This window comes from Opisthorchis viverrini, assembly GCF_000715545.1.
Source record: "Opisthorchis viverrini unplaced genomic scaffold opera_v5_354, whole genome shotgun sequence".
Classification (NCBI taxonomy): Eukaryota; Metazoa; Platyhelminthes; class Trematoda; order Opisthorchiida; family Opisthorchiidae; genus Opisthorchis; species Opisthorchis viverrini.
In genome coordinates this window covers 26,449-38,022 of record NW_008752014.1, presented here as the reverse complement: position 1 = coordinate 38,022, position 11,574 = coordinate 26,449, and the positions used below count along the sequence as shown (strand labels likewise).

Below are 11,574 nucleotides of genomic sequence, written 5' to 3'. Positions count from 1 at the left end.
TGAAAGAGATAGATTTTTTAAGATTTTTTAAGATCCTCACGATCGGGTAACATACGCTTTTGGTTGTTTCAATTAGCGCTGAGCTTCTACATGTCATACATCCGGCCTTCAGAGAACATTTTGTGTGAAAAGCCACGAGACTGTCCTCCCCGAATAAGGAATCCCTTCTTAATTTGTTTTGGAGGGATTTTGCCAATAAAATCAATAATTAAAAGGACTGTTACTAAGAAATAATCCACCGGTTTAATAATTGGAAGATTCTGGAGGTAGTTGGTCCGTTCGTTGAACTGGGCGATTTGATTACAGACGTTAAAATAAGGATCAGGGTAACGACAGCAGCCCACCGTCGAGCAGCAAAGCTGAGTGTTTTGCAAACTCAATGCAATGAAACCGCTCATCGATGACCATCTGTGAAAATTAAACTACCGATCATCACGTCAGTAAGCTGCTGGAGTCTCACTTGGGCATATTTCCGGTCCTAGCCAAAACAATCTCACAGTGTACGCGAAATTTATGACTATATAAAGTGAGATAGGGCTTACACACCGAATTTATAACTCTAAACATACCGAAATCTGGCAGGGCGTGTACGCAGTGCATCCAATCAGTTCACCAAATACTAGAATCACAATGGTAAACTGGAAATCGCAATGGATACAATTTGTCGCAATACTTTATACAAAATTACGAAAACGGAACGAAATTCACTCATTTGCAAGTCGGTGTTACCGAGAAATTGGTTGAATCAACTGAATGTGTTGCATGAAGTCCGTCGTAAGTATCAGTTGGTAGGATACCCGAGATGTCGCAGTGGACTTTTTTTAGTAGGAACATAATACTCAAGAGGTTTATCAAGACACTTTGACAGCCTGAGATCGGCTTCGCCCATTAGTTGAGTCTTCCACTAGCGAGCCGATTGGCGTACAGTTTGGGTTGCAGGTTCACAGAAACCCGGAGACTACATCCAACGGGTCGTGGCTTTCTGAGTTTTAAATTAGTATCTGATCCTAATTGTCTGCCCGAAGGAAGCCTTTCTGCGACCAGCAGACCAAGCCTACACCTTGAAACTACGGTCAGCGAGACACAGTAAATAAAGTTAGTCATATAGGTCGCTCCATTTCACCCTATTTTGCACTTCCTGGATAAACATCCTAATTTTTCGTCCAAGCGAAGGCCGTCCAAGATATAAGCTACTGAACCAAGCAAATGGGAGTTGGATGTACCAGCTATTTGTCATCCATCGGAATATTCACGAAGGACGACCGCTGAGATCAGGGGCAGAAAAATTCGAGCACACAATCTCCACCGACTCAGAATGTCATGGTATCGAGATTTACGGGTCCGACCGATGCAAGTACTGACATTATAACTGATAAGAGCTTCCAAGCGGTATCCCTGCTAGCAACATACCAGAGGCAAACACTGTCAGCGAGCTGTCAGGACAACCGAAATTGCCGTTTTGATTGCCTCGCTACTACGTGATCTTATGTGGTAATTCGCAGTTGAGGCACACAACCGGGCCTCTCTGCTACGCATGTTGTATGGCGTAACAAGATTCCAAGTTTTAGTTGAAGTATTCACATATACGACACAGTCAGGTGCCATTTCAAAACCCATCCGTACATCTCCGTAAGCACATGCTGCATGAATTTCTTCGGTACCAGTTCCCTTCTGCACGACATGAAATCCTCACTGGAAACACGTTAAACAAACGAAAACATGTAGAAGGCCCGACCCATGCTGTAGTTCATTTTGTTTTTTGTATTTTCCACCAGAAGCAGGATAATGGAATTCTCTTCTGATAAAATCAGCCAACTATCCGGTAGATAAAGTGATCGGATTTGTTTTATTCGTGCACCCCATTTGGAAAAATGGTCAGCACAAGTGAAACATTCGCCAATTCAATAATATCACAGTATTGCCATATACAGGCAAGAGAATTATAAGGATACATTGAGATATACCCAGAGACAGACAGTTGGAAAGGCGCCCGTTACGGTAAACGTCCTCATTAAAGAGTAGACGCATTAGATAACAAATCTTCACGCAATAACTCGGGTAGTTGGGTTGACGTGGCCGAAGACGAAGACACCGATAAATTGAGAACGCTACAGGGGGCGAGACCCAACTCGGTCAAGGTTGCTGCGTTGTTTGTCAGTTCGGCCCGAGCGGTCGGTGGAACGTTTGATCGTATGGCGGATACGGTGCCTGGAGGTGCCCACAACTGGTACTCAGTGGTTGGGTCAGCCAAACAGTCTGTGATCCATGAGCGTAATTTTCCAAGAGTGTCACTTGCGCAAAATGTACCCTGATCGGGAAAGGGTAGCGAGACAATCAAGGCAATCGTCATCACTGACAGTAATAGACAAGTAACATATACTGGCGCTGGATTGCTATAAATTAAGACTCGTTTCGTCGTTTGCGAATCTGTAAGACAAAAGCATACACACTCGTCGTGCCATGTTTAGACAAAGAAATACAGAACATTCCGGTCAAGCCAACGAAAGCGCGTAGTTCTAATACATTCACAAGATAAGTACTATACACAACAGTTTGGGATTAGATGGTGACTCAGAAATAATGATCAAAGAGGTGGAACAAATCAACCAGCGGACATTAGATAAATAAAATGAGTTACACTCAATCCTTACAGCTAGCCTAAGGACAAAAAGTGCACGTCAGTATACGTTCGAATAAAGCGCGAGATGCTTGAGGAAAGGGTGCACGGGCAAAACACGAAAATTATTTCAAGCTCACGACAAGTATTACTATCGGCCCGAATCCGTACTACGCGCTGTGCAGCCACGAAACACAATTGAGATAAAAGATAAATAGGCCACGGTTTATTCGCAGTGTATACCAATCAGTAGCAGAACAGGTACCATGAGTCCCGATGTGTTGTTGGTTATCGATACTTTCCTATAAGCACAAACCAGTCTCGTAGCTCTTCCTCCAAAACGGAGTCAAGTTTGCATTACGATCTGTCATCATAACTCACAGCACGAGACCCGACTAGTTCTTAGAATCCGAAAATTTGGTCTGAAGCCCAAAGACTACATACACATTTGAGTCGTAACTGACTGCCTCACTACGATTAGAAGTGAAACGATAATCCGCCGCACCGTTCTCTCGCGATTTGGCTGACTAGAGGCCAGGATCAAGAACCGAGGGGTTGCGACTACCTATGGGTGAGTGAAATGACTGTAAACCACGAGTTTCTTTGCATAAAAAATGCGGATACAGCCGGTGGTATATGATGCTTCGATGTGCAGTAGAAGATGCAAGGTGGATTGAAACAAACTGATTTGACGGTACTGGTTCGCGCATATGACCCACGTTCGAAGTTATAACAGCTGTTTGCAAAGCATTTCTCCTTATATAGGGAAAGCTTAGGGTGAACACTACCTAAAGTGCGGAGATCTCACATAATTAGAAGCAAAAAGAGGATTTGAGTAGGTTTAGAAGAATGGGTGATCATCCCACACTGACCTGTATCATTATATTCCCCGGAAAACGCACACGAATCAGTGCGTACCGAAAAAGTCGAACTTCCTGCACTCTGAGTCGCTCACGCATAGCCTTGGTCATAAGCATGCCACTCTCTTCAATTATGCGTTGCTGTTGCTCCAAGGAACGCTTCGCCTCTTCTTTGGTCTGATAGAAAAAATCGTCCGGCAAGTGGTCACGACTTAGGATGGCTGGAGTGGTGCCGGACACCTGTGAGAAGCGAGGATATATAGGCAAAATCCGGTTAGCTGGACAGTCAGTAATACATATTAAAAGGATAAAATCGTATTAAACGAAAACTACCTGCGTATAAAAGAGGAAATGAACCCAACATCTAGAAATACGATGGGTGGTCTTTAAAAACCCACGGCTGAACCACTGGATGATCAGAGCTATCGAACTCGACATATGGACGTAAACTCCTCCGCCTCCAGCAAAAATTTCAACTATGCTCTGCACTCCCACTAACAATGGATACGTTGAACTGGTGTGCACCATTGGCATTATTACAAATCCCGAAGTCCGTAAGCCTCCACATACTTGAAATTGCGACAGATGGAACCACTATCACTCAGGACGTATTGGCATTTATCTCAAACACATGGCGACCGGGGTTACTTCGTGACAGAAACACTTAGGTTGACAAACTGGCATCGATGGCAACAATACAGTGCTCAAAACTTCTGAAAACAAAAGGAAAATTTTCAACACAATTCTCAAGGCGGTCTTGTGTACTGCAGATTTGTTGATGGGACATTCGATTGCCCTGAATATCCACGGCCTTTAAAGTATTACATATAATTGGGCCGAACCAACGTCTTAGACTGTTGATTAGTTTGCACTGACCAATCGACGTCCAGCTGACGCGTTGTTGAAAATTGCTCAGTTACTTGACTCTCCATATGGCTTTGGCTTGAATTCGGATATCCTGAAATAACCTCCAGCACTCCGGCGGGCTGTAAATCCTGGCAATCCGTCTAGCCCTAAAACCGAGGCTTCCGTATGAAAAGATAGAGGACCGAAGGTAGATTGAAACACTTACACGAAATACCTTGGTATCACGGTACAACTCAGGCATGATAGGTTCCGCTGTATTTAACAGCTCCAACATGCGTTGCAGGTGTTCAGCCTCCCGTGCAGCTTCCTCGGTTATTACGAGATATGGTTCCTCTTCTGCTGGAGACGCAGAGTCTGATGTGGGGGGTCGCAGGGACTGTGTTGTGAAGTTGCAGGCCTGAGTGGTAAGAACAGCAAAATCAAATGTCATGGTCAGTCAACACTATGAAAACCGACTTAATCAAGGCTAATTATCTAAACAACGCTAACTTTACTATCGGAACACTCACTTATCGAAAGAAAACTAGGTTCCTTAAAACGTTTGTTCGTCGTAAGTGAAACAGGTAAATAACAATAGTGTGTCAAAGGAGCAGTAGAACTTCCCGCAAGCATCTCTAATGTCACCTTCGACATATGCCTAACGCTTCCATGAGTCAGAACGTCCTTCTAAGCGTGGATAGAACTCCCAAGAGGAAAACCACTTCGATGAAGTCGACCGCAGTTTGAGAAGCTCAGTTCGGACAACCAATAGCTTACCCATGAATTGTGTCTGGTGTCGGTATTTTCACAGATTAGTGCAACCACCAGTGTCGATCAAGCAGCGAAAACTGGACAGGCCACTTATACTCACTGAAGCTGGTCCTCGGTCACGAATCTGGTTGCAAGAATATACATTGTCTAGGGGTACAGGCTTCAAATAATAATAAAAAACCACCTCTTCAAGTGTCTGATGACCTGATGACATACAATGAGCAAGGCATGACGACTTGAAGTTTTCTGAAAAAAGGTGATTGTGCGAGAAGCAACTGCTGGTAAGTGTCATAAGGTTCTAAACAGCATACAAGAATCTTGACAGAATCTGACAGTACACCTGTCATGAAAGAAACTACTCGTATGGTTGCTGAAAACCCTTCAATAGCCTGGAGTAGTTTCTTTGAGGATAATATATTGTGATACCTTGAATATCGTACCAACTGAAACATAAGGCGATCGTTTAAGAATGCGAGAATAAACGAGATATTTAGCGAGGGCTTAGGTGAATTTCCCGAGAAAACCAAATTGGCATACGAACGAGGATAACTGGCAGAAGCCAAACCTTTATGCTCCAGCCTCAACCACTAGGAAATTAAACACAATAAGCGTCATTTCCATGACTGCAGCCTGATGCACTCACTTTTAGGAAACAAGATACATCTTTGGTACAAACAGACCTTTCGACAGGGGAATGACAGACTTCGATAGCGTCTATGCGTCTATGTGAAATAATCGTTTTACAACAGTGAGCGTAATGTGAGCGACGAAAGTTTGGAATCAGCCAATCTACTGGGAGCTGACGCTGTTTTAAAAAATACGTACTCGTTGCATATGGTGACTGACATTCAGATAAAACGCTAGTGAATGATGACTGTTGGTCTAAGGGTAAACAGAAGACAAGTGCTTATCAGCACACATTTCTTGATTTCTTTCCAACAAGGGTAATACTACCCTCCACTGGTGGGTATATTTGAAATTCGGGGAAGGGGGCAGTGGAATAGTAAAGGATGCTGACGAAAACGTGGGAGGTGGGGGGCGATAGTACTCAACAGAGCATTCCGAGACAGTGAAACAAGGTAGCGTGCACATCGTACTGATTATTTATGTGTCGGGTCCGCAACAGTTGACAAGCGGACGGGATGAAATAGAGTACACAAGAGCGGTATCATTTAAAGTCATGGTGGCTGCAGCTCTGGGCGGTTACTTGATACATTTCAGATCACGTACTCCATATACAGCGTTCAAGTCAGGTTACAATCCGAATAAGACACAGCTTGGTCATAAAGAACAGAGTATAAACAGACAAGTCGTCCCCCCGTACAAGGCAGAATGCAGTGCGGGTAGGTATCCAGTTGGAAAGCGCGGTGCTTTATCTGTGACCAACAGTCCACTGAGGCTTCCAAACGTGTCCAGGAGTTCGATTTGCTTACCAACATTCAAACATCTCTGTGGGTGTCTTTAGGCTTCTGACTATATCGCCCAGGATCACACAGAAACGTCGTTGGTCACACGTGAGCTTGTTCTCTTTCACTTGACCATTTCTGTGTTTTTGGGTTGCTGCTGTTGATCCCGGTTAAATCTAAAGTTATGATTGTGCGCAAATTTCACTCAAAAAGATATATTTCGACATAGTTCAGTGGTTAAGCAGCGAACTTAATTACTGGAAGGTCGTGGTTCGAACCTGTCCAGCCTTGGGCAACTTGGCACTATCTCAGTCCCGCACTTCTGTTGAATGGCATGGCAGTCAGAGAGCGAGAAGGCATCGCAGCTGAATAATTATTATCACCAATACTATTTAGTATTTGGTACCGCGTAATCTCCAAAGACAACCGCTTGCCACCGTTCCATCTCCGGCCAAACATTGGTAAATGAAGCTTCCGTACCGAAACGAGCGGTATATCAAAACAGCATTTGAACGGCCACCGCATTATCTCTACATTGTTGATAAGGTGTCATAAACAAGAAGGTCGTCCCATTGCCACCCAGCGTACCGCTAAATTCAGATTTAGCAGTGACAGGGCATACAATAAAAGTGAGGTGCTCATCATAGCAGACACCCAGGAAGTGAGCCTGATAATTATGCATCTAGGACTGGCAGAAACTTCGAGAGTAGCGCGACAGCTTCGTTCACAGGTGGATTGATGTAATGACCAGTGTTGCGTAGCTGCAGCTGGGACCGAAATTGCAACAACAAAAGCCCACGCTGCAGCTGGACCATGTGATTCTATCCGGTAGCTCTAGTTTGCTTACGGTGTAAGTGCGAAACTACGCGATTTTAAATCACAACACGATGTACTCATTGCCGACAAGCAATGGAAAACGAAAAATCCGTTCAATAAAATTCAGTGCTAAAAACAGCCGGACATTTCAAAGACTGTGTGAAGACTTCACTGTGTGTAATTCATTCACCTATCTCAACCATTTTGTAAAAATCTTCACATAGTTTCAAAATTATTTGACAGGCATGGAAGTTGTCCCTTGTGAAACAAGCTGAGGACAGTACTAACCACTTTCCAAATCTTGCCCACCCCCCCCCGGTGAAAGCCTATCGAAGCATACCTACAAATGGGTGGTATACTCCCATTGACGAAAAGCAACTCATCACGTCTCCTGTCGACACAACTGACCTGTTTCCACACAATCGCCTCAGAAATGAGTTGTACCAGTCCCGGAGTTCTGCTGCATTAAAAGAGCGTTCGCAATCATAGGACAAAGACTTTTTGGGCTCACCTGAACCAACAATGTAACCTTGGTGAGCGTGAATTCGTGTATGGTGGATCCGACTCCCCATCACTCATTAATAGGTTTGGAACATACAATAACGAGATTTCTCGAAGACATTTCAGTTCCAAAGAACAAACACCTACCTTACAGTAACTATGGATAAGAAGCCAGCTGCCAACCTTAGCATTTGCTTGCAATTTGTTTGGTGGAATTAGGCTTTAGCGTGATCATACATAGACCAAAACAGTAAATTGTTTGAAGATCACCTGGTCCTGAAATACTCCAAACTCGACAGTGAAAAGTTATGACCATGCGCAACGTTCTTGACCGATCTTCACATCTAGTAACAGGAACGACAAATGATTGGCTTGAATACATTTTTGATAGGCTTGTGTCCAAATGAACTACGACATTCAAAGCGGAGAGCCACCCTGAAAGAGTTCAAACTGCCTTCTTCAAAAAGGCTCTTCAGTTCGAGGTAGGAGGCTCTTATCAATACAAAATACAAGCATTATTATTGCTAGATTATTTCGGTTGGAAGTGGTAGGTTGATGAAGCGACAAAAGGCTTAGTTTATACTAAGGACAGGCTATCATCCTGAAAGATCCCCGTGATACCAAGGCCATGTGGTCACATGTTTATCAGTGAGATGTACGTCTTATTAACCAAAGGAACGTTTCGAGCCAGTTCAAATGCGAACTGAAAATCGAAGGCACTGAACTTACACGGAAAAATAACTCTGCACCCTCAACAGCCATCAGGTCACGAACCAATTGATTTCCAACCCGTAGTCGTCGAAAAGTTGGATTGTCTGGAGTTTGAATAAGATTGTTTAAAATCCGTGCAAAATTCTGTTTTCGTTTCTCGCGCCATTCGGAGGTCGTAGGCTGCTCAGAGATTGGAACGTCAGGCATGAGTGGAGGCTTGCAACTTTCCAAACCACGAATGAGCATTAGGGTGGCTGCTTCGGACAAGTTGGCACTGGACTCCGAGACAAGGTAATCGTTGATAGCACGGTCAACTTCGTCCCGTGAACCAATTACGGAGTCACCAAATAATTCGGGGCACCAAAACAGTACTTCTGTAACAGTTAACGTACGAACGGGTGAGTTCATCGATCCAAATAGTAGCACAAAGACCATACATCCTGAGAACTACAACAACCATGCGAAAATTCACTGGTTCAACTACGGCGTTCCAGCAAGTTTCCTTACTCGTCACTTTACGCAAGACGACGTGCTAAGGACCGTACAGGTCAGTATAGCTGTTGTGTTCTACTACCCTATACCTGAAATTCGTTAGATGGGTGCAAGGTAAAGATATGTCGCAAGCTCCTCGGAGTGGCGAAAGCGAACAGTTACCTACTATGAAGATGGGAGAAAATAACATGCAGGAGGAACAGTCTGACGACTCGGTAAACGCTCGGAGTGGGAAAGCGAACAGTTACCTACTATGAAGATGGGAGAAAATAACATGCAGGAGGAACAGTCTGACGACTCGGTAAACGAAGAATAAGCATGTATGGTACGAACTATTTAGTGAACAGAAACACCACAATGAGTCTGGTCAAGTGTACTGCCCTTCTTTGGAGAAACAAGTGAGCGCTACTAATAGAAACAGACTATCTGATCTGGATGTCATGTAGTCACAGGGTCGTACTAAACATGGAGTCGTTAGAAGAGGTAGTGAAAGAGAAACCTAAACCTTCCATCAACCGATTCAACAAACTCGATTTTAGTGACCCAATTTATACCCAACACCTATCGATCATGTGAGCAGCTGGTCACAACAAACGAGTGTAAAGCATAGGAACACTATTTCATTCTAGTAATATATATATATACACCTTGGAATTCAAGACATGGGACCATTGATTCCGACGCAATACCCGTTTCCCTGAATTCCTAGTGTGAGCTAGAGTAAGAAAGGTAAAAAGGAACACAAAAGCGAAATTCGCGTGACCATCAGTTTTGTCCATTAGGACCACCTGGATCATTGATCCACTGAATGAGTAATGGACATTAGTGTTCATGCGCAAGGAATGGCTACCCGTTGTTAAACCTATCCCCAGACGAAAACCGGAAACATCGACCCATTCAGCGGAATTATATCTTGCTAACCGGAAATCTTAGACAATATTACATGGATAAACATCTGAGCATTCGGCTAGACAGCTCATCACACATTGCCACTACTGAGCGAAGCGCCATCGTATCTGGGTACTGGGTTATCAGGCATGTCAACCATATTTGTTTTCTGAGACAAAGCTTTGATTGTACTGTTCGGTTTCGATAAGACAAACAACCTCGACCTTTTCCAATCGGCATTTGCCAATCGATTACTGAATAAGTTTGCAAGCACGAAGGGTCTAAACTAAAAGAGGAAATCAAACCGCAAAATTATTTGTTTCAAAGTTTCTTACGCTGTTTCAGCCATCTGAAAACTAGGAGTTGGACAAACGGCCTCTCTTCTCCAGGTAATGCTTAAATATTGGTTTCTTATAATGATCAAGTATGCGGGTGCCTCTAACATGCATGCATAAAATCAGAATATCAATTTTTCAGTCATTTTTGGCCGAAAATCGAGAGTAAGCCTGAGTAAACAGTACCTCAAAGTAGGAAGCATTTTTGCGTTATCGAATGCTTTCTTACAAAGAGAGGGTTGTGTATTCAGTTACAACCATTCTGTCTGTATGGGATGAGTGGACAATTGCAATCAACATGAACAGCCAGGAGGAGGATTGACTAAATTATACAACTATCGCTTTAAAAAGAAGACAGCGTAGAAGAAACAAGTTATGACAAGCATAAATGACTTGCTTGAAAGGACCATGGGTTTCTCTACAGTGACAACCTTCTGCGTGAATCGCTCCCGTAGCTCTTCAGCTTCCCGTTCAGCTCGTTGAACTTGTTCAAGCTCTCGTTTCACTTCACTTTTTAAGGACTTATCTGTAATGTAAATGTGAAGCCAAAAGGCAAATGGCCAAGTGAAGCTAAACTGTCTGAAAAAGACTGCGGAAAATGTCGCAACCTTCATCAATCGTAAACTCCATCTGATTCTTTCCGTAAAAATCTTCAGTCAAACAGCTCTAGCCTTCAGATATGAGCAGACTCCGATAAGCCGTCGCACGAGGTCCTTTCAAAGCGGAGACTCTTCAATTACTAGTAAGTGCGATCAATCCTTTGAACCCTGGATCAGTAATTTAGGATCGTCGGCCTCAGGATCATGAGTTCGCCAACGGGCTGAAGCCATCAAACACTGAATGAGATTATTGTGCCTTATAATAAACAGCTACTTATCAGGCAGAAAAATTTAGTTGCAGATAACTGTCCAAACTGCTCATACAACGAAATATCTGTCCTCAAGAAAGACCTTATGATTACCATAAGAACTCGTTAGTATCTCAAGTCTGTGGGTCGATGATTATCTCGTTAAAACTAGGAGTCCAACGTACACTTATATTTACTTTTAGACATTTGATATAAGTTAATCCTCCACCAGATGAGAAATCGGACCATTCAATGACGACTTGTTATTTCATGCTACATAGCACTTAGTCCCCTGATTTCATTCAAATTAACCCGTCACGAAGAGACTGGACCTTATCGTGGTGTGGCGGTTTGTGTACCTCGGCGACCCATTGAGCTATACTGGGGGGTGTCCGCGCGACACTCACAGAGTCTCTCATACCAGGTTGGTCAATGGTTAGAGGTCTGACGAACACAGTCTCCTGGTCCTCCAGGTTGGGGGTTG

At 43.6% G+C, this 11,574-nt stretch overlaps 1 protein-coding gene across 1 annotated transcript in view; it reads right to left on the bottom strand.

Annotated features, from left to right (window-relative positions):
• Positions 1-1,745: 1,745 nt before the first annotated feature.
• The window catches only part of T265_10335 (hypothetical protein), a gene marked incomplete at both ends in the record, with an annotated part of 20,540 nt that continues 10,711 nt past the window's right edge, over positions 1,746-11,574 (bottom strand). The window contains 4 exons of the mRNA XM_009176675.1: positions 1,746-2,308; positions 3,490-3,717; positions 4,550-4,741; positions 8,547-8,902. Coding sequence (XP_009174939.1) covers positions 2,012-2,308; positions 3,490-3,717; positions 4,550-4,741; positions 8,547-8,902 — 1,073 coding nt within the window. The remainder of the gene's footprint in view (positions 2,309-3,489; positions 3,718-4,549; positions 4,742-8,546; positions 8,903-11,574) is intronic.